This window comes from Erythranthe guttata, chromosome 8 (genome assembly GCF_056151865.1).
Source record: "Erythranthe guttata isolate IM_541 chromosome 8, IM_541, whole genome shotgun sequence".
NCBI classification, from domain to species: Eukaryota; Viridiplantae; Streptophyta; class Magnoliopsida; order Lamiales; family Phrymaceae; genus Erythranthe; species Erythranthe guttata.
In genome coordinates this window covers 1,208,587-1,232,510 of record NC_142540.1, presented here as the reverse complement: position 1 = coordinate 1,232,510, position 23,924 = coordinate 1,208,587, and the positions used below count along the sequence as shown (strand labels likewise).

At 33.6% G+C, this 23,924-nt stretch overlaps 5 protein-coding genes across 5 annotated transcripts; 3 read left to right on the top strand and 2 right to left on the bottom strand.

Moving 5' to 3' along the window:
- The first annotated feature begins 2,774 nt into the window (after positions 1-2,774).
- PTB1 (polypyrimidine tract-binding protein 1) lies at positions 2,775-6,834 on the top strand. The gene is made up of 10 exons (XM_088821507.1): positions 2,775-3,108; positions 3,442-3,651; positions 4,225-4,287; positions 4,377-4,450; positions 4,602-4,697; positions 5,618-5,675; positions 5,751-5,855; positions 5,937-6,018; positions 6,103-6,215; positions 6,426-6,834. The coding sequence occupies exons 1-10, from the start codon at positions 2,926-2,928 to the stop codon at positions 6,711-6,713; spliced, it is 1,272 nt and encodes a 423-aa protein (XP_088677633.1). The 5' UTR covers positions 2,775-2,925; the 3' UTR covers positions 6,714-6,834.
- A 4,654-nt stretch (positions 6,835-11,488) lies between these two features.
- Positions 11,489-13,092, top strand: EXPA5 (expansin A5). The gene is made up of 4 exons (XM_088821508.1): positions 11,489-11,621; positions 11,722-11,869; positions 11,976-12,264; positions 12,429-13,092. The coding sequence occupies exons 2-4, from the start codon at positions 11,740-11,742 to the stop codon at positions 12,733-12,735; spliced, it is 726 nt and encodes a 241-aa protein (XP_088677634.1). The 5' UTR covers positions 11,489-11,621; positions 11,722-11,739; the 3' UTR covers positions 12,736-13,092.
- A 3,085-nt stretch (positions 13,093-16,177) lies between these two features.
- On the top strand, positions 16,178-17,188 carry MYB110 (myb domain protein 110). Its single transcript, XM_012985862.2, has 3 exons — positions 16,178-16,418; positions 16,491-16,793; positions 16,914-17,188. The coding sequence occupies exons 1-3, from the start codon at positions 16,271-16,273 to the stop codon at positions 17,111-17,113; spliced, it is 651 nt and encodes a 216-aa protein (XP_012841316.2). The 5' UTR covers positions 16,178-16,270; the 3' UTR covers positions 17,114-17,188.
- Positions 17,189-17,501: 313 nt separating this feature from the next.
- On the bottom strand, positions 17,502-18,275 carry LOC105961628 (Calcium-binding EF-hand family protein). The gene has a single exon (XM_012985863.2). The coding sequence runs from the start codon at positions 18,209-18,211 to the stop codon at positions 17,588-17,590; it is 624 nt and encodes a 207-aa protein (XP_012841317.2). The 5' UTR covers positions 18,212-18,275; the 3' UTR covers positions 17,502-17,587.
- Positions 18,276-19,115: 840 nt separating this feature from the next.
- Positions 19,116-21,931, bottom strand: LOC148768273 (cyclic dof factor 1-like). Its single transcript, XM_088821506.1, has 2 exons — positions 21,317-21,931; positions 19,116-20,348 (listed from the first exon to the last, which is right to left on the bottom strand). Exons 1-2 carry the CDS (start codon positions 21,551-21,553, stop codon positions 19,281-19,283), a joined length of 1,305 nt encoding a protein of 434 aa, XP_088677632.1. The 5' UTR covers positions 21,554-21,931; the 3' UTR covers positions 19,116-19,280.
- Positions 21,932-23,924: the final 1,993 nt, after the last annotated feature.

The following is a 23,924-nucleotide window of genomic DNA, read 5'->3' as shown; positions in this document are numbered from 1 at the left end:
AATTATTCGCGAATTAATTTTAATTTTAATAATTATTAAAAATTATAGTTAGAAATTAATATAAAAAATATATTAAAAATAAATAATTAGAAAAATATTATTGGACTTTCTAGACTTGTCCGACGATTCTTTTTTTTATACATAAACTAGTATTCACCCGTGCGATGCACGGGGGGCATATTTTCAACTGGAAATACATGTCTGAAAAATAAATTTACGCATATATAAATTATTACGCTCATTGAATTTAAATACAAAAAGCGACCAACAATATTGAAGCATCATGTTCTTCATAGTTACATCATAATAATAATATTAAAATATTAGTATATCGTCAAAAATAAATCTTAAAGATAATAAAATTTGCACTGAGCATCCTAGGGACATGATTGAAAATAACATCGCACGGGGGAAATTATATAGAGAAGAAACACCTGCCAAAGAATAAGTTGTTAAAAAAAAGACATGTTACATGAATAATTGGTAAATATGAAAATATTCTTTACCTTCAAATTCGATAATAATTGGTAAATATGAAAATATTCTCTACCCTCCAAATTCGATGAAATACTTCCTTGTACACGACATTTCTATTAACATTGGTGAGTTCACTCGAATCCAAGTTGATGAATATCTTAATGCCACCTCTGCTCGTAACTCTGGACAATGCAACATATAGTTGATCATGGCTGAAGACATGCTTAGGAAGATACAAACCAACATGCGAAAGAGTTTGACCTTGACTTTTATTGATCGTCATTGCAAAAGTGCAAAAGAAACAATCAACGGAAACTGTCTTCTCTGAAATTTAATTGGCAGTCCGGTAGATGGTATTAAAGTCATCCGAAGAATGAACACCATGTAAAAATCTCTCCAACTCTCGGTCAATTGAAACATTATTTCCCCGTGTATTTTTCGCGAACATATATAACAACTTGAACATGAGTTCTACACTCATAGCAAAGGTTGATACAATCCCGTAGCTTCAATGAAAGAATTACTCAAATGCTGCAAATACAATTGAATCAAGAAATCAAATACAAAATAAATCAATAACTTAAACATATATATAGTATAAAAAGGCTAAGATGTTTCAACAATTGTAGGTATGTGATGTCAATGTAATTATTTTTTAAACATGATCTTCGGCATATCTCCGAAACACTAAAAATAATGAATGAAACAATAATCGATAAATCGAAAGAATTACGACAAAAGATTACGAAACGATTAGTCAATAATCAATACGAAATTGAATCGAATAATTCGAATTACATTAAATTGCAAAAGAAAAAAAAAAGTTGTGTAAGAAAGATGAAGAAGGTGAATGTGTTGAATGGTGAATTTATAGGTGGTTCAGTAATGTAATAAAGGAAATAAATAAAGTAATTAATGTAGAATTAATACTCTTTTAGAAATTAATTAATCAATATTCAAACATAATAACTATGATGTGTAACAACAGGTATAATTGGTCAATATTCAATATATTCAAATTTGAAAACTAATTAGCTAATAAATTCAAATTTTATGAAATTTCTAATTACCCCTATAATTGCATATTTACCTCCTTATTTATAATTACCTGTCATATTTATATTCAATCAAATCAATCATTTCCAAATTGATCTTACGGTTATCTTAATAGATGATTTCATTACCATGTTCGAATTATTAAATATTATTTTAATTTATCTATATTAATATATAGTTAATAGGTTGGTAAATATTTTACATAAGATAATGATGTGCAAAATAACTATTAAAAATAGATTAAAAATTAAAATATTTATTAAGAAATAATATTTTAATTTATCTATATTAATATATAGTTAATAGGTTGGTAAATATTTTACATAAGATAATGATGTGCAAAATAACTATTAAAAAAAATTAAAAATTAAAATATTTATTAAGATAACATAATATTAGATATGCGAATAAGATGTAATAAATTAAATATAAATATGTAATCAACCAATTAAATGCACGAATTGTCCATGTGTGCAATTAAAATTAAAAGTTGAAAACAATCATCCAATGAAAATGCATAATTTGTCCACGTATGAAATTTGAATTTATTATTTTTTTGTATATTTGGATAGTTTGCCAAATTGTAAAAATCAACCAATTAAAATACACAAATTGTCCATGTGTGCAATTCAAATTAGGTAACCACGTTTTTTGTTTTAATAAATAGATAATTAGGTGATTGTTTATGGAAGTTGGGGTTATTTTGAAAATTATGATACAATGTGGACTCAATGTCCTCAATTAGAAAACTTTGATTGTGTATCTTAGTTTTATAATTTACTCAATTGTGAAATTAAAAAAAATTGCATTTAAGTTCTACGTTTTTTAATCAAAATATTGTTTAGAAAAAAAAAGAAACTCATTAACCAATAAAAAAGACTCTATTTTAACACGTAGGAGAGATGAAATTTGAAAACCAATAAAGTGAAATCAATTAATTAATAATATGTATGATTATGATAATTGGGGCTTTTTGGCAATTAATATAATATTGAGCATAAAATTTAATTAACCCAAATCAAGTGGAATGTTCATTTATATATTTACGTTTTTAATATGAAGCAATGGATTAAAAAAGGAAACTCAATAACCAATAAAAAGACACCATTTTGACATGTAGGAGAGATAAAATTTAAAAACCAATAATGTGAAATTAATTCATTAATAATATGGGTGAATATGGTAAGTGGGGTTATTTTGAAATTTCTAAAATAATGTGGACTCAATCTCCTCAAGTGAATAACTTTTATTGTGTATCTTAGTTTTATATATAATATAGATAACAGTATTTGATGACTTTATGAACTAGCAACACCGATAATCCATAATCCCCAATTACCGAAGCCCTAGAATTTTGATTAAACCCCAATCCGGAAGGAGAAACTCAATACGATGTCGGGTTCGGGTCAATCACAGTTCCGATGTACACAGACACCGTCGAAGGTGCTCCACCTGCGGAATCTTCCATGGGAGTGCAACGAAGAGGAGCTCGTTGAACTATGCAAACCCTTCGGCAAGATCGTCAACACCAAGTGCGACGTCGGGACCAATCGGAATCAAGCATTTGTCGAATTTGTATGTTCTCTCTCTGTCTACTTCTTTCATGTTGTATTTGTGATGTTTTGGTAATTACATACGAGAGATATTTCTAATAAATTTAGTGTGATTTTGCAACAACTCATTTTATATTGGTTTTTTGTCGCACTGAGTTGCTGTTGAATTGACGTCGATTTATGATTTATCACCTATCCATAACAATTTGTTATGGTTGTTTTAGCCTGCAATAATTTCAGCTTCTGGAGTCTGAGGCCCATATTTTAGGATGCAATAGTTTCGTATTATGCTGGTTTGAGGTTTGTGTATCGACTCGATGCATTACGTTAATGAATATTTCAATTTATCTCTCAGGTGGATCTTAGCCAGGCAATTAATATGGTTAGCTATTATGCTTCGTCTTCGGAGCCCGCTCAAATTCGTGGCAAAACTGTTTACATACAATACTCAAACAGGCATGAAATAGTTAACAACAAAAGTCCCGGAGATGTTCCAGGAAATGTTTTGCTTGTGACCATAGAGGGTGTTGAAGCTGGTGATGTCAGCATAGATGTCATTCACCTGGTAATGCTTTTTTCTCTTTATGCGGAGCTAATCTTAGCATTGAGTTCCATGTTATTTTGTATTTGTTTACATAACCAACATGTCTTTTATCCGAACGATTTTCCCAGCTTTATTTTCTCGGTCACACCTGATGAAAACTATTATTTATCTATTATTATGTGGTGCAAGTTTGCTGTGTTTTAATCTAGAATGTTTGGTGTTCCATGCTTGTGCAAAGGCACTGAACTTCTGGTCATAGCCTATGCCTGAGAAAGTTTAAATGTTGATGCCAGTTAGTTTTTATTTTCCTAAAAAGTAGCGCTTCTCTATATACTGTCAATTTGATGGGACAAAATTAAATCACAGATGGTCCTTTTTTAGAGTCTTTTGTTGGAGACAGTCTGGATATATTGTCATGTGACTGCTTTATAAGGTCTATCTTCTCGCAGTTGACAGGTGTTCTCCTGCACTTTTACCTTGTAGCTATTCCCTTTCTCGTATCATGTTCATTGAAATTTTTTGTATTGCTTCCTTCTTTTTTTGTTTTTTAGTTTCATTGCTCTGTAATATGCTCAAATTGGAGTTTATGTATAGGTCTTCTCAGCTTTCGGTTTTGTGCACAAGATTGCTACGTTTGAAAAGGCTGCCGGTTTTCAGGTCAAGTTTTGATCAAGATTTTAGTAATTTTTTTCTCTCAGCAAACGTAATTTTTAGCTGCGTTTGTTGATACTTGTGTATCTTGACAGGCTTTAATTCAGTATAGTGATGTTCAGACTGCATCTACAGCAAGGGATTCATTAGATGGTAGAAGTATACCCAGGTACGTATTGTTTAGAACTATTTAGAGGACATTGGCTTGAATATAATCTGACGTGATTCTCTGTGGCCTACTCGGTGTGCACATCCAATGTTATTTGGTTAAGTGGAGTTCTTAATTTGGTGAATTTTTTGATTCACTGTTTAAATTTCAGATACCTTCTTCCAAGTCATCTAAACGAGTGTCATTTACGCATTTCGTACTCTGCCCACACTGATTTGAATATTAAGTTTCAGTCCCATCGGAGCAGGTAACACTTCACTTAACTTATTGATGTATTTGAACATTTTTCTTTGTGCGTCTTATTGTTGGATATTTTCATCAAGTAGTTCTTGTTTTCCTACAAAACTTTTTGGCAAATATGTGATTTCTCTAATTGATGGTTTTTGTCCTCTAGGGTTTAGTGAAGCTCAGCCTGCTATAACACAGATGTGTATTTTCATGGCCTCGTAGTAATATTCTCGATCTTAATGTTGTCTTTTCTTTTTTTCTTGATGTTTGTTTTGAATGCTATAAATGAGAAATTATGCATTTATGTCCTATAATCTTAGTTTAATGCAGTCATTCTCGAATTTGAACTTTCCTGTGCTATTCCTGATTGATTTTCATGAGCTGTTTTCTATTCCTTTACTAATAACTGCATCATCAGTTGTCTCTCGGAAAGGAACTTCTTTCTGTGTATGTCTTAATGTTCTTTAACTGATATTGAGAATACTCGATTGCATGCATGTCCTTAATTTTAGGAAAATCTAGCAAACAATATTTTCATATTGAGCAGGGAGTTTTCTATAGAATTTATGATAGAGCAGTTGCATTGACCACTTTGAAGCTGTATAATATTGTTGAAGGTGGACTTCTTTAGAACTATGTTCCAAATTTAATCGATTCATTTGACCTAGAGATACCTCACTTGTTTTAGGCTTATTCCTTTCCCGGTCTTGGGAAATTTTTCTGACTAGTCAACAGAAAAGAAAATTGAGCGTGTGCCCTAAAAATTAACGTGTCTTTCACTTTTTATGGAACTTAAATATTTTGCGGTTGCCTTTACCCTTTGTAGTGGTGCCTCGGTGAATGCTTTTGATTTGATTCGGTCCATCTTATTATAGATTCTCGAAATGTACCCGTTTAACATTCTTCTGACAAATAGTTTATCCATGCTTAATCATGCAGGGATTATACAAATCCTTATCTTCCTGTTAATCCCACCGCAATGGAAGGTTTTCTCCAGGTGAATTTCTGAATTATAAATATTTGCTATTTTTCAGTTTTGGCCAAACATTAATAATATCCTTTTTATATACAGCCTGCTGTAGGTCCTGATGGGAAGAAAAAGGAATTCGAGAGCAATGTGCTGCTTGCTTCTATTGAGAACATGCAATATGCCATCACAGTGGATGTTCTTCACACGGTAATAACTAACGTGCGTATTCTTCACTTTCGTATGCATTATAGGAGAATAACAATATGCAATATGTGCTGCTTTGATCAGGTATTCTCTTCGTTTGGAACTGTTCAAAAGATTGCAATATTTGAAAAGAATGGTGGAACTCAGGCACTAATCCAGTATCCTGGTGAGTTCATTATAATATCTGCAATCCTCCACTTTCAGAATGGTTACCTGTACAACCGATTTTTATGAATTGTTTTATTCCCAGAAATCGCAACTGCAGCTGCTGCCAAAGATGCTTTAGAGGGTCATTGCATATATGAAGGTGGCTATTGTAAGCTTCATCTATCATACTCTCGTCATACTGATCTCAATGTAAAGGTATAAAATAATATGCTTTCAATTTAGAGATTTGTGAGATCAATATTGAGGAAAAAATCAAAGGGCTTGTTTGCAACCAAATTAACGTTTTTGATAAGAAAAAAGGACTTCTTGATCCCTTGGCGTAGGTTTCTTAACACACTTTTAACATGTCGATTAATGCCGATTTCTTCGAAGAACTAATTGAGTTATATGTCTGTTCGATTATAGGCTTACACTGACAAAAGCAGAGATTACACTATCCAAGTACCACTTCCGATGCAGCAAACTAGCGGAGTACCAGGGGTTGGCTATGCCTCTAGTAGTGCAGCACAGGGTCAAGCTCCAGTGACACCTGTCACGTCGTGGGACCGAGCTCCAGCTGGCGCATTTTCCGGCCAAGCGTATATGTCCGCCCCTGGAAATCCGCAGATGGGAGGTGCTCGCCCCTTGCATCAGCCAAATGTATTTCCAGGTGGGGTTTCGTTTCCTAGTCAACCCCCTTATTATGGTTCATAGTTTTGCACCTTTTCTTTTTTTTACCTGTAAACCTACTTTTAATTGATACACAATGCCTCTTTCGAGTGTTGGATTCAGCGTATGTTTTTGTTTTCTTGAATTATAGATCTCGATTTGCCCAGTTTCAGCTGTAATTTGGTTAATCTTATCCCTCGAGAAAAAAAAAAGAAGAAAAAAGTCAACCCTGATGTATTTTTCTAAAATCTATCATATGCGATATAAACTTTTTTTTCTCGAAAAATAAGGATGTAGGAGAGAGGGCCTGCAGTTAAAATTCATGGAATAGGTTGGTCCACCTATGGGAACCAAAATATTATTGCATTGTGTGGTTGTGTTTGTGGGTGCGGGTGCTTCAGTTTGTGGTAATACGCAGAATGTTAAGCCCCACATTTGCGCGTTGCATTGTTCATGAATTCCTTCCTCCATCAATTCAAGAACATGTAGCATTTCATCTCTGCTTTTCTTAGTCGGGGCCCCTTTTCGCTTTTCAATTCGACACTCTACTAAATGTTTGTTAAATCAGGATATTTTTGCCGAATCTCGTTCTTAATTTTATCGACTCTGAAATTGTGTCGGTGTTTGATTTAGTTGTTGCATGAATTTCAATTGATCCGAAAATACATCCAATTTATAATTGTTTTTTAAAAATTAATTCCGTTGAAATTAGTAAGCAAAATTGTTGCTCGAAACTGTTAAGTCGGTCATTCGATTTTGATTGACGGATGCTTTCACATCTTTGCATATGTGGACGGAGTAATAATAGAAAGCTGGATTTAGTTATTCTTTCAAATTAGCGTGTGTAGATCAACGGTTAAAATTTCTGCGGCACGTCAAGTTGAGTCAAACACCTCATTGACTTGGTTAAAATTAATTATTAACCCCCTTACCAAATATTTCTGTGGCATTTCAAGTGGAATATGATGAGGTGTCAGTTGGGGTTCGGACACCAAAATCTATCAAATGTTAAAAACATATCTTAATTTGTCTCCACTTGGTGGTTGTGATCTTTAAATTTTTATGGTCCATATTGCAATTTAATTATTTTTATTTTTTTCTCCAGTAGTACATATTGCAATTTAAAGTATTTCACAACTTACATTTATGGCCAACACTTTTCAACAAGATGTGTCTGTGAATGCTGGTTGGTGTCCGAACCAAATCCATATGGAGTAAAAGAAAAAGATAAGACTTCATAAACACTAGTTTTATCTCCAGTTGTGTGACACTCTGCAGTACATTAATTGAATTTCAAATAAAATATTAAAATATATTTATTTAAACACTTGAAAGATGAAATTAAAAAAAAAAATCAGAAAATTAAGGGGTTATTTTTGGAGTGAAAATAAGGTAGACAAGTGAATATTGTGGCATGAAAAGTTTAGGTACACCTATGAATCTATTGAACTTCAATTATGAAGCTACAATCAGGTACAAGAGACCCTATCATATCATGTGGTCCTAAATGTGCAATTGCAAGAAAAAATTCCCTAGGGTTATTATGATTTGTACCATTTTATTACTTAGGTAACTCCTATATGTATACAAATTCAATCATAAATATATACAAATTCAATCATATGTTGTTAGAAGTGTGTAAACGAGTCGAGACGAACTTATGCTTGTTCAAATTTTTAATCAAATTTTAAAAAAAAAAATTGTGGTTGAGCCCCTGGTAAGAATCAGTCGGGTTGGATTGGGATCGAATCGAGTAACTGGATTATCTATAAATATTTGATTATTTTTTTCCTCATTTAGTCGCTTAACGAGAAGGAAAAAAATGTTCAAGCCTTGTTCGTCAGATATATTAATGAACCGAGTTCGGACAAGCTTTTGACGATCGATATGCAATCGAGTGGCGACGATAAATCGGGTCGGTCCTAAAATTTAGTGATAAAACTCTAATTATTAAGCTAAAAATTAAGACTAAAAGGAGAAACTAATTATCATGTGCTACTTTGCTTTACGTCGCCTTCTCTGCAACCTCAAATCAGCATTGTCTTAAATGCATACAGAAAATATCCTAAACAATTTTACCTAAATATTTCACCTAATCAAATCATAGTCCATGCATTAAAAATATAAAATAAATAAAATAAAATAAAATAAAACCACTGCTCGTGTCTGATTAGGACCCCATATCCATGTGCAAACTCACAATTTTATTTATTTATTATTATCTTTTTATTTTGAGAATATGGGTTAATTACAACCTCATTATCCCATGTTTTTTTTAATAAAAGCAAGTTGCTGGAAATTAAAAAAAAAAATATGATGACCAGTGCATCAAGAAAATGTAGTAGTGTAATTAAGGAAAATAAATAATTACTACTATTATTTAGGGGAAATATGCAATCACCCCCTCAAATGGAAAATATTATGAGTAAAACCCAATTGACTTTTAAGACTTTTGCACAAACCCACATCCCAAACTTAATTAGTGAAACCCCCTCAATTAAACATAATAAGACATAAGTACCCTTATTAACAGTTTTTTATAATAAATCAAATATTTAATCACGATATCTTTCCATAACCGTTTCCCTTTATTATAGGCGGACGTGATTCTCCATTTCTCCTTGATATACATACGTGAGTTCAGTCGAGATTAGGTGAGAATAGAGATTCCGTCGCCGTTCAACCCTTTTGTGTTCGTTGCCGGAGTAAAAATGTGTTTGAAGGTCAGAGGTTTTGCTTTAATTTTGTTGGTTTCGTAAATGGAGCTGGGTTGTAGTGTGTGTATGTAGAACCGATTTTTTATTGTTTCTTTTTTGGGTCATCTTAATTGGTGTAAAGGATCGTTAGTCATTGAAAAATTTATTACGTTTTACAAATAGTCGGAATTGTTTTTCTTAATGAGCAGAGATTGGTCGTATTCGTATGCTCTGCACAATTTCTAATGATCTCATATTGTAATTATTTCGTCTGGTGCTAAATTAAAAATAAGTTGACAATATTATAAGAAGATTTGTGGGGCATTAATTAATTGCTGATTAGTATTACATTAAAAACCAAGTGATGAATTTGACCTTTAAATTGGATGTTGGATGTGTTTGACAGGTGAATATTCCTACCTAGCCAAAGATCAGAAATTGTTCAGAGCAAAATGTATGAGTTTGTGTCGTCGAGTTGTATCTAATTTCATTTTATCTCGATTTACAGAGTAGTCACATAATAGTCATATTCTTACTGTTCTGTTAATAATTAATATGACTATTGTTGATTCACTCGATTAGTGATTTTATGAATTTCTTGTTTGTTCCCCACTCTCTCTTTCATTCACCGTCGTTGTCGTCGCCTCCACCTCCTTCCCTTTCGTTATTTTCGATTTTTTTGTTTTTTTTGCTCTCCAGATCTGAAGCATAAGCATTAACGTGACTATAGTCTGGTTCGAATATGACTATTGCTGATTCACTCGATTAGTGATTTATTAATTTTCTCGTGTTCGTTGTCTCTCTCGATTTCTCTCTCTTTACACTACCGTTGTCGTCGACTCCCATCCCTCTCTCTAGTTATTTTTCTATCTTTATTCATGTATTTTTCGATTTTTTTCTCAGATCTGAACAGTAGCAGTAACATGACTATAGTCATATCCGAATATGACTATACTCATATTTATGTATTTTTCGAACATGACTATTGTTGAATATGTTCTATCTTCTCGTTTTCAAGTTGACTTCGAGTTAGTAGATTCAAATTGTGACTTTTTGTGTGGATGTTGATTGGATTGTTTTCATAAACAATAGGGAATCTTCGTTGTTTTATATGATTTGGTAAACATGACTATGCCATATAATCGGAATTTTTAAGTTCATAATGCAAAAAAAAAAAAAAAAAAAAAAAGAAAGAAAGAAAGAATAAGACTATAGTTAAAATAGTCACATATAGTCATATTCAACTATAGTCATATTCGGCCTTGCAAACATGTGGAGAGAAAAATTTCAATTTTTTGTTTAAAAAAAATTAAAAAAATATATTTTTATTAAAAAATATTCAAAATGAAAATAAATATAAAAAAAGGCTAAATAAAGTCCCAAAATAATATAAAAATAAAAAATAAAAAAATAAAGTTCGAAAATAGTTTTTTTGTTATTTGGTAGCAATCTTTTAGGAATTTGCAGATTTTTAGGAATTAAAAAGTTGTTATGGAAAGAGAGAAAAAAGGAATAATTGAGATAATTATACTAATTAATCCTAATTAGCGAGATTTAGGTGCCTCATTAATAGGAATTTGTAAATACTAGATAATTATCAAAAAAAAAACGTGATAAGTAGTAAAGGGTAAAATTGGAAATAAATATTTTAGGGGGTTTTCACAAAGAAAGAATTATGGTATGGACATATCACCATTTTTTATCTATAGGAGGGGTGTATTGCTAATGACCCCTATTATTTATTGATTATCTGCATTTTGATTCCTATCTTTCTGCAAATTTATGATTCAGCTACCGACTTTTTCTTTTCATATTACAGTAAATTAATTTGATCTATGTTTATATATTTTTATGATATATATTTGTCAATATAATTGCAACTTAATAATAATAACGAAAGAAATGTCGGTTTCCTTTTCGAGCAATCATCAAAGAGTCGCGTTTCACTCATGCGCCATCTTCACGCTTTCATGGAGAATCAAATTTACATAGCAGAAATCTGTGTGTGTGTGTGTGTGTGTGTGTGTGTGTGTGTGTATATATATATATATATATATATATATATATATATATATATATATATATATATATATATATATATATATGGTCCCATGCAACAGATGAAAACTAAATCACATGCCCCTTTAAATTCATTGCCCTACAATATAATTTATTTTTCTCCAACTCTATTTATTCAATTCACATCAAACACTTTAGCCACTCCCTCACAACTCCCCCTCCGAAACACGATTCTCCGGTAAAAAAATTCCCCGTCTTTAATTTCTTCTTCGCTCTCTACTATTTCTTTAATATACATTATTAATAAATTTTCTTGAATATTTTTTCTTTTTTTGCAGGAAAAGAAAAAAAAAAGAATGAATATTTTGGCATCACTTTTATTAGTGGGAATTTTCTCATTGGCTAAATCTGCATATGGCTATTATGGTGGTTGGATTAATGCTCATGCCACCTTCTATGGAGGAGGCGATGCTTCTGGAACAATGGGTATGCAAATCAATTTTTTTTTTTATTCACAAAAAAAAAAAGATTGGATTTTTATTATGTTAATTAATGAATTAATTATATATATTGTACGTGTATATATATATAGGAGGGGCGTGTGGGTATGGAAATCTGTACAGCCAGGGTTATGGGACAAATACAGCAGCATTAAGCACAGCTTTGTTTAAGAATGGATTAAGCTGTGGAGCTTGTTTTCAGTTAGTTTGTGTTAATGATCCACAGTGGTGCCTACGTGGCTCGATAACCGTCACCGCCACCAATTTCTGCCCCCCCGGTGGTTGGTGCGACCCCCCCAACCACCACTTTGATCTCTCTCAGCCTGTCTTTCTCCGTATTGCCCAATACCGTGCTGGCATTGTCCCTGTCCTCTACCGAAGGTCTGCAAAAAAATCTTTTTTTTTTTTTTTTTTTTTTTCCGAAAGTGCTAATTCTGTCTCATATCATCCTTGTCTTTTTTCTTGTTGAAAAATTCCAATTTTACCCTTACAATTGGTTGAAATGAATGCAATATATATACCGCCTGATTTATTATATATTGTAGGGTACCTTGCCGGCGAAGGGGTGGGATTAGGTTCAGCATCAACGGGCACTCGTATTTCAATCTCGTACTCATAACCAACGTCGGAGGCGCCGGCGATGTAAACTCGGTGTACATCAAAGGATCAAGAACCACGTGGCAGCCAATGTCTAGAAACTGGGGGCAAAATTGGCAAAGCAACTCTTACCTCAACGGACAAAGCCTTTCTTTCAAGGTCACCACAAGCGACGGCAGAACACTCGTCTCTTACAACGTTGCCTCTCCGAACTGGTCGTTTGGTCAGACGTTCACTGGCGGTCAATTCCGCTAAGGGAGTTAGTTAACCATGGTTAATGAAAATGTTGCATGCATGCACCAAGAATTAATTAATATTATTTATAAGTTTAAAATTATAACTTATAATAATATTATAAAATATATGATCTAGTTTAGTGGGAAGTTAATTCTTGGATGATACTTTAAAAAGGGATTTTTTTTTAAAGGAGAGCCCCTTGTCCTTAATCTGGACCATTAGTAATTTTTATTTAATTTCGAGCAACTGTGTGTCTGTGTGTAAAAGTCAATATGAACAATTCTTGTTTGTAAAGAAGAAGAGAATCTCAGAATGAGATTGTCTGAGAGAAATTATGTAATAGTGGATTGGCAAATATATGTATTAAGTTACTTACTCTCTCTCTCTCTCTCTCTCTCTCTCTCTCTCTCTCTCTCTCTTCTCAATCAATTCATTTTAGAATAAATTACGGTTACCTCTGAAATAGTATTAAATTACGAAAAAACTCCACATATTTGGGTAATTACAATCACTCCCATTAACTATGAATCATTTTACACGTCCACTCTTGCAGTCTTAAATTTAGTGGAATCTTCTAAATTATATGGAATATTCTTCAATTTGTAAACGTTTTACCCTATTCAAGCTCCATATTTTGAAGAAAAGATGATCATCAAGATCTACTATCTCTTGACTTTTGAATATCAAATTGTGGTACAAAACAAGAAAAAAACTAGATAACATTCCACGAAGAAGATTCTGTTGAATTTGACACCATAATAATAAACGTGTAAGTAAATTTACAGTTGATGTGCAGTTGATTGATTGCAATTACCCAAACATGAGGGACTTTTTGTAATTTACACTTTTGATTTATGTGTACACTTATTGTGTTTTGGTGGTGGTAAATTATTTTCTTGTTTAATAATATGAGAATAGGAATAAATACAGAATTTATTGGAGTTGTTTGGTTGCATTGATAAGTATAGTTGCAAAACAGTGTTTCTCAGAACAAGGACCTGACCACATACTTACAACTCCATTGACCACTGATCATCACCCAACCTATATATTATTCATTTCTTATATTTATGTAATGTAAATAATTCATGTTTCAATTTTGTTAATAATTGATGAACTTAGGTAATAAATTTAAGTTCTGATGATTTTATTGTCGGCTTGTTTTTGTTAAAACATATTTAAATATCTTTTGTTATATTATATGTGCAATATGCATCAGCCATCAATTTAATTGGAGTTACATTTGATTGATTTAGTTTTTCTTTTTATGAATTGTAACTTTATTTTTTCTTACTCAACTTTGTCGGTGGTAATTTTAATTCTTTTAACTTCTGGTCCCAATTTTATTTTTCGTTTTCAAGAATGACAATTATTTTTCAGCAAGGCCAAAAAAAAAGAAAAAGAAAAAAAAGGGGGAAAAAGCTGAGAAAAAAAATAGTAGAGCAATGAATTAATAATTTGTATTTGTTGGGGAAGAAAGTGGTACGATGACAAAAAGTGTCAGTGTCAAATGTGGTCCAATTTAAATGGCACCATAAATTCAATTGTCACGTTTCATTCTGTCAATAGGAGGATTCCACGAAAAAGCTTCCTAACTTATATTGCATTTAATTCATTGTGGGTAGGACAAATATTCGGAATTTTATTTTAGGACGTTTATTATTAAAATAAAAAAAAAAAATTCACATGTAAAATTTAGTTCATCAAAATATCAACACCTAAATTTGTAAAGCAACGTACATTTGTCCTAAAAATAATTAGCCTAAAAATGAATCCATCAAGTTTAAAAGTCATTTTTAAAATCAAAATTAGGTTTTACAATTCAAATATTAATAACAAATAAAAAAAAAAAAATGGGCCGAAAATAGGATAATCGTAGCAAAAGCCCACAATATATTGCCACGTGTATGGCCCAATTTAATGTTTTTTCACAGACTATGAAATGGATCAACCCAGCTTGGTTATGGGCCAAACTTTTAAGTGCAAAGCCCAATAAATAATAATTTTTAGCAATCAATTTATTTATTTATTTATTTATTGTTACTGTATTATTGAATTTTGGGTCAAATGTGTCAGGAAAGATAGAGCCTAACTCGAAGTCTATGTCATAACTAATAGTTTAAATCACAAAAACACCCTTAAAGTTATGATAAATTATGAAGAGACCCTCAATCATTTCGTAATTACCAAAATTTTCTCAAAGTTTGTTTTGTTCTTACACCCACCCCAATACAGTATGATTTTACCCCTAAGAGCAGCATCTTAAATGAGGTCGTCTTGGTATGCCTTCTACAATAACATATTTTCCTTCAACATCACATTACAGTGTTAATAGACTTGTTCGATTGCTAATATGAACTATCATACCATACATAGACATTTTTTAAACAATATAATTTGCCTGGCTACGTTCAATATGCCGACATATGCAGGATTATACCAGTATTTTTCGGGAAATATTTACTAGGATTAAAAAGATTACGTAAACAAGCACACCGTGAGATGGTTGGTGTAAGACAAAAATAAAGCCAACCAGGGTAGAGTGATTTCAGTACGTAGTTACAGATAGGTTGGGGTGTATTTTATAAATTGGGCTGAGTTAAGGGGGTTAAATTAATGAGGGTCCTGCTCCCCTGGACCACTTCCACTTATGGGCTTGTTTCAATGCACCCAATTTTATTTTTAGTTGAGGTCTACACATGCAGCTAGCCCCTATATATTAACTATGTAGTAAATTAATTAGAATAAACCATTTAGTTAATATTGATGTCTAACATAGAACTAAAACTAAATAAGAATGAATTCATTAGTATAATTCCATGAATGAAAAAGTTTAACTAACATACCTACCTTAACTAACTCATAAGCTATTTCCACATATATAATTAAAGTAACAATTTTATTGAGTTCGTTTGGATTAATAATTCATTTTGACAATAAGTTTCAAATCAATAGCTCTCCTTTAAAGTTAATATATTTATAAAAAAAAATCAAGAAATAAAATACCTAAATTACCCCTACGATATTTTGAGATCTTTATAACTACATAGGTCACTAATTAGGGCAAGATTCAAAACGAGAATTTTCTTCCAAGTATAATTTGTGAGACCTGCACCCATTTCTGGTCATAAATCATAAATGTCTGCTAATTATTATTAATAATAATATATTATTATTATTGGTCTATAATAATTATTATGTATATATATATATATATATATATAATAGCATTTAAGAAGCTAGGTTGAAACACAAGTCAAATTAGAGGTCAGGTTCAGTACTTGGCCTATCACTACTAAAACCAGGCCCTCCCCTTTGTAGACGATGACTCAATCGTGTAGATTTCTGTGCCAATTATTATTAAAATTAAATTAAATTAATTATAAAACACCTTTTTTTTTTTTCTTTTAATATAAATATATGATGATCTCTCTCCATGCAGCAGCAGTTGCAGTGTTACGTTAAACCAGACAACTAATATTACAGTACGTGGTGCATGGTGAAAACCCTAGCTGCATGCATGCCACCATCATCAAAATATACAGAATAAAAAATGGAAAAAATGAACAAAAAATCAGTTTGTGGTAAAGGGCACTGGAAACCTTGTGAAGATGCAAAGCTAAGAGAACTCGTCGCCGCGTACGGCCCTCACAACTGGAATTTCATTTCCGAAAAGCTGCAGCACTTATCATCTAGATCGGGTATAATATTTATTTTTATTTGATTAAATTTGAGTGATGAGGAATTAATTAATAAAATATATGTATATGAAGGTAAGAGTTGTAGATTGAGGTGGTATAATCAGCTGGATCCGAATATAAATAAAAGAGAGTTGACGGAAGAAGAGGAGGAGAGATTAATGGCGGCTCACAGTGTTTACGGCAACAAATGGGCTTTTATTTCCAGGCGGTTTTTTCCTGGACGGACGGATAACGCCGTCAAGAACCACTGGCATGTTTTAACCGCCAGAAAACAGAAACACAGAACTTCCGTTACTCCAAAACTGACCACCAATAGTAGTGCGACACGTCATCACCTGCAGATGGGCAAGGTCTCTGCATCAGATTTGTCTTCTGGTACGTTCAGTATATTTTTCTCATACCCGTGTGTGTCTGTGTGTGTGTGTGTGTGTGTGTGTGTGTGTGTGTGTGTGTGATTTGAAAAATGAATTAATTAGTGTGATTATAATTAAACAGGGTGCGGGAACAGGTGTAGGAGTATGAGGAGCGCAACAGAAGAATATTACTCATCCCCGCCGCCGGAATCAGCATCATCGCGAATATCATTTGGTGCTGCTGATGATGAGTACCACCAATTAGAATATTCCGGTGGTTTTCTTAAATTTAATGCTGCTAAACCTACGTTTATAGATTTTTTAGGAGTTGGAGGCTCATGATCAGTTAATTACTCCCTCCGTTTCAAAATAATTGTCCTTTTAAGTTGTTGCGTATATATTAAGAAAATTAATAAATATGCGTGGATTTTAAGAAAATATACATATATTATGACTAAAATACCCATGTAATTAATTATATCTCAACTATTTAAGAGTAATAACTAATAAGGGCATAGTTGAGAAAACAATAATTAATGCATCATTGGAATTTTGAAGTGACAGATAATATGGAACAAGGAAAACTCCCTAATGCGCGACAGTTAATTTGGAACGGAGGGACTATTATTTAATTAATTAATGAAGTTAATTACCATTTTGCGACTCATGTTTTGATTCCATATTATTTGATTCTCAAATTATCAATTTAATAAATGATATCAACAATATATTGTAAAATAAATCTAATAATATATATAGTTGAGCAATTATCAATATAATAAATGAAAAAAAAAAAGAATAGTTAATTAATTCTAATTAAGTAAAGCTAATTTCCATGAATTTGACAAATTCATCGAAATCTATGAATCCATCTCCGTTTTCGTCGAACGCACCAATCATCCTCGTGCAATTCTCAATCTCCGAACCTTCGTCCAAACGCAGAGCGCATAGAATCCTTTGAAGCTCGTTCGCATCGATGAATCCATCTTTGTTATAATCAAACACATCGAAAGCTTCTTTCACTTCATCCAACCTCGGTTTTCTCTCCTCCTCAAAAATCTCGAATACGTCCAATCTCGCCGGAATATTCTTCGATCCCTCTTCTTCGCCACCATTTCCGATCAACATTCCTAAGCTTCTTAAAACAATCTCCGTCTCTTCTCTGCAGAAAATACGATCGTTATCGTATTCATGATGATCGACTCTCTTCTTCTCGGGTGATTGCTCGAAATTATTATCGGTTATTAGGGTTGAATCGGAACTCAAGAAATGAGATTTAAATTTCACGAAAAAATGGGAAATCCTTTTTCGGTCGAGGATTATGCGGAGCAAGAGGAATTTAATCAATCCTATTATCAGAAGAGCGAGTTGGATTGTGTTTATATTTAGGGATATAATTTGATGAACTGGGAATTGGTATTTAAGATTGCTCAAAGACATGGCTAATTGATAATTAATACTTAATTACAAATCTCTAATGTGTATATATTCCGAGTTTCATGCACATTATATATAGATATATATAGATACATATATGTGTGTGTGTGGGGAAAAAGTCATGTGTATTCGAATGGGAGGAAGTTGCTTGTGTGGTGACAAGAGGAAAATTAGTTTCCTTTGTGGAATTTTTGTTGTCTGTATTGGACTAATTAATAAATAATTAATTAGACTATGATATTTTAAGTGGAATGTGGAGTCGTCATGGACTAATTCAGTTGACTGCTAATAGAAAATTTATTAGTGCAATTTCCCGGAAATTCAAGGTTTTCTTAATTAATTGACGTTTTAATTAGTTAATTACGCGTTTAAATAAATCAACCAATGCAAGGGCAACACGTGGCGCATGAGGATTCGACGAACCCTTACTCATCAAGAAGCTGAGGAATTCTGTTTAGAAATTGCGTTTTATGTAAGTAGTAGCGCTTTTCACTTGTAGTAATCTAAAATACAACTCATCAACAATGGGATTTTTTTTATTTATTTTTTTTCAGTGTAAATTTTGGTGAAGACATCATTCTAAATTATTTTGGAAAATTAAAATCAGATTGTGTTATAAAAAAAGAAATCTAGAGTCAAATATTTAGAAATTGTGAATAATGCTATTGAATATTATAACATTTTTGCAGTTGAATTCGACATAATTCATAAAATTCGTTCCAGTTTTCGTCCCTAACCGAATCCCTACACTGTTGAGATTCATTTTTCTTGGAAATATTGATTTAATTGATGTTGTTTAAATTGAGATAATAAATAACATGTAATAATAATAAAATAGAATTAAAGTTAAACTTATGAGAGAAGCATTTCCATTGTGTAAGGCTTATGCAAATAGAACCAAGAAAACTGATAAAAACATTTCCCACTTATTTCAAATCATGTGGAATACTGTTACACAAATCTCTTTACTATATATTATTCTAAACTCTCACTATCTCACAAGTTTTTATGTACAAAGTACTTAGCAAACCACATGAAATGCATAAAATCTCCTAACCGAATCATCGAATTTTCACGAGGTCTCGTGAAAAATCGCCGATCTCGAAAACGCCGCCGGATTAGCCTGCAACACCGCGGAAGCTTCCGAAACATGACTCTTCTCTTCATCCCCCTTCGATTGGCTCACAAACGCCTTGAAAAGACCCCCACCAACAACCGAGTCAACCCCGTCGTTCTTTAAACCTAAAGTCGCCCAAATTGAACTCTTGGCAGCTTCTCCGTGGTCGTCAATCCGCAACGTTTTAGGGAACCACAAACACTTCTCTGATCCACCCTCTTCCGAAGTACTGGAAGCTTCCGGAAGGTTATCTTCCCTCGCGTGCTTTCCAAGAGTCGGAGAAGCGGGCCCACAGGTTGGAGGTGGGATAACCCAAGGAACATTCCACGGGCCCGGTACTGGACAAGCCCAATATGGCGTAGGATAAAACGGCACGGGAAATCTCATGCCAGGTGGCGGTACGTGAGGGGCCCACTGGACGGGGTTCCACGGGTAGGGCAACGGGCCCCCGGGAGGAAACGGGTGGTAATTCGGCATCAATTCGGGCAAGCCTGTTTTATTATGACATGCCACGTCAGCCTCTCGTTGTTCTTCGGGTTTGTGGGGAGGCCCGTTTATGTGGAGAACCGATGACATGGATTGGCATAGGGGAGTTGGAGAATCGGAGCCGAATGTTAGGAGGGTGGCGTTAGGGTTTAAGGCTGGGGGGTGGTGGCCCCCGTTGGGTAGAGCTTCCGGAACGATGAGGTGGCGGAATTGCGGGGTGGAGTTTTTGTTCTTGCGGCGGCCCGCTCCGACAGGGACATTCCTCATGGTGCCGCCAGCTGTCCAGTACCGCTGGCAGTTCTTGCAGAAGTGACGAGGTTGGTTGACGTTGTAATTGTTGAAGTAGCAGAATTTTGTCTCCATGCTGTTACAGCGGGGGCAAGGGATTATCTTGTCGGGCTTCTTGAGGGTTTTGTCTTGTTGTGAGTTGCTTGTCGTCTCGGAAGCTTCGTTTGAGTCCTCGATTATTGGTTGAGTGTGAATGGAATCTTTTGATTCCCCTTTTGGGTGATCTTGTTTAAGAGGATCCGAAAGACTCTGCATGCAATAGAGATGTATCATTGAGATCAGTTGCGAATGTTTAAGCTCAACGTGACAATGAATCGAATTACGTAAAAACGAGAAATTTCTAATATTTGTATTGCCTTTTTTTTCATAAAAAATCCAAGACACTACAAAATAAGATGTTTAGAGAGATGTTCTATTAATCGATCAAATTCATAAAATGGGTTCTTCTAATGCTAAAACGAACTCACCCAAATAAAGCAACCACGAAGCTGTATCGACAAAGAAGGCAACCAATTAGGACAAAAAAAAAAGGGTAATTTTCGTACACAACGATTTCATATAACTTATTAATTAGTAATCGAATTTGTCGACAGTTGAACTTACATAGGAAGTAACCAATTAGGACAAAAAAGAAAGGGTAATTTTCGTACACAACGATTTCATATAACTTATTAATTAGTAATCGAATTTGTCGACAGTGGAACTTACATAGGAAGTAATACCGAATCTCCCCGACCAAAATAAAGCCATGTTAGAAGTCAATATCAAAGACGAATAAGGTTCTTACAAGAACTATCATAGCAGATGCAGACAAGTTACTCTGAATCTGAGTTCCACAACTAAACCAGGCTCAGTTAGAACTCAATTTTAAGGATGGATCCGAACTCAGTGAAAATGGCCATTTCTTAAAGCATAAACAGTACGAGGTTGGGAAAAAACAGCAAATAATTCAAATATATAGCATGTTCTTAATTCCTATATATATTAAATCTTTACTAAAACAAACGTTAGTAGTGCAAGAACAGAGCTTTTTTTTTTTTTTTACCAAGTACCCCTTTTCACATTTCATTGCATCTTGAAAACCCTAAATTCAAAATTCTGAAGAAGCAATCGAAATTCAAAATCAAGATTGACCCATTAAAATTGACACCATATCAATAAAAGGGTTGTCTTCAGAAATTTAAAAGGTAAATTAATTTCAATTGATACATTCATACCTCCGGTGATTGTTCTTCCTCTGCATCCCTGTTCAGATTGCTATCTTCAGACATAGAATCAGATGTACACGAAGGATCTTGGTTAGAGCTATCTTCTCCAGCAGCCTCGCCGGAGACAGATTCACCGTTTTCAACACTCGCCGCCTCCACCGCCGCCGCCGCCGCCGCGGCGGAACTATCTGGCACTTGAATGGTCTTGCCAAAAAGCTTTATCTTGGGGTCTTTAAATTCAGACATTTTACCTAAACTAGAAAAACCAAAGTACAACAAACAAAGAAAAAACAATAGAAGATCTGACACGCACTGAGAGTGTAACTGCGTGTTCTTTTTTCCACCTCTTTAAAGGCTTATATGGGGTTCTGCGTGTATGTATTGTATGTATGTGTGTATGTATATGCGTGCTCTGAATTCTGATGAATACACTGTCGTTCGGACAAAGGTGAGTGTGTGTGTGTGTGTGAGAGAGAGAGAGAGAGAGAGATGGATCTGAAAAGGTGTAATGTTGAACTGCCACGTCAGAAAAGGAGATGAATTCTGAGCCACAAATTGTATGTGGCCTTGAGATCTTGTGCTCCACCTTTTTCTTTTACTAAATTTATTTATTTATTATTCGGTGCTGAAAAGTGGACTGACTCACCACTTTTTGGCCAACTTTTTCTCTCTCTAAAAAGATTATATCCTTTTCCAGACTTTTGAATTTTCCTTTTAATTTATTTTTTCCTTTTCTGTGGATAACAAAAAGCCATTTGTTTAAAGTGAATAAAAAATAAATTAAAGTGTGGTACCTTAAGCCAACCCCATTCATACGTGTAGAATCAGCTAGCCATTTTTTTTTATTTTACTCTTTTGCCCTTTTTGTAACAATTTTTCAAAAATCCCTAGCCAATAAATCATTTGCATTTAACACCTTTTGATAGGTTTAATTGATCTTAATCATTTTACTTATCAGAGCTAATGTTTACTTAATGATCATTTTATTTGTTAGGTGGGTTTCAAAAACTTTTAGAAACAACTTCTAATCTGTTTTTAGATTTTTGTAAAATCAATTTATGTTTTCGCTTAACTTAAAACAAGCTGCTTCAAGCTATTTTATAAAAAAACATCCATGCATCGAATTTTTTTATTTAAACTGATTTTTATGCGTATTAAAAAAATCGTGAAATGGTTTGTATAATTACAATGTGCATGAACTTACAATTCTAGTGGAAGGGGTTTTTGGAATATCAATATTTCATTGGTTTTTTCCAAGTGAACATTATAATTTATATATATATATATATATATATATATATATATATATATATATATATATATATATATATATATATATATGAGCTAATAGCACAGACCCCCCTGTGTTATTTCTAATTGGCATAAAAGCCCTTATGATAAAATAATTAGCAAATACCCCCTTACGTTTGGTTTTATATAGCACACCGCCCCTTTTTATCAGATTTAATTGTTGACTTGAATGAAATTACAAAATTAACCTTCATTAAAAAATGCAATATACAGAAAATCCAATTGAAAAATTTGTGAAAAAAAAATAAAAAATAGAGAAGTCTTTTCTCTTCCCCGTTGACCCACTCCCACCCCAAAATAATTCTTCTTCAACAACCATCAAATAAGCCATTTTTACTGTTCCCCTTCTTCCTTCAATCTTCCACCACCATACCCAACCGCCATTACCTCCACCCGTCGTCGCCGCCGCACCATACTCTGCCGGTGTTAGCCGTCACCACCATACCCAACCGCCATTACCTCCATCCGCCGCTGCCCCCGCCCCATACTCTGCCCCCATAGGCTGCCCCCGTCACCACCATACCCATTCGCCGCCGCCGCCCCATACTCAACATGCTTGTGCCCCTTCTTCGTCGACGGAATTGTGGATATGTCGCCGGTTGAAATGGTCGGAGTTTCTCCGGAGAGATGGAACAGAGGAAAGGAGACCGCTTACCTTCCCCTTTGGCATTTGTCAGATTTGGGAGTGGGGAGTTCTGGTGAGGTACCTTCCAAACATTTTGCCGGAAAAAAAATATATTTGCAAAGGAGGCATCATCAGGAAGCACTGTGTGTGTGTTTTGCGTGAAAATTGTGGAAAGTTTGATTGGGGAGGAGATAATTTGGAGAGAGGGCGTTTTAGAAATTGTCAAGGACTGAATTGAAAATACTTAAAGCTTCAATTTGGGGTTATGAAAATTTTGAGGCTAATATGTAATTTTCCACTTTTTATTTAAAGGGTATTTATATTTTTTCAGGTCAAAATATGCATCCCAGCCGCACAATGAGCGCGTTCAGAACACGATAAGATGTTAGGGACTTTATTGGCTTTGACTAACTTTCATAGGGGGGTTCTTGCTAATTTTTTTAACACAAGGGGTTTTTTAGCAATTAGAGATTACACAAGGGTGGTTCTTGCAAAAAACCCATATATATATATATATGCCTTGTCCTTTTAAGCCTTTTGAGTGTTTGGTGCTTTTGCTTTCATTTGGAACCACTTTGTAATTGGTTTTAATTCGTGTTTCCCATTATTGGGTGACAAGGATTGAGGTCATTATAATCAATTTCTCCAAATTAAAAGAGCAAACTTTTATGTTTGGTTCAT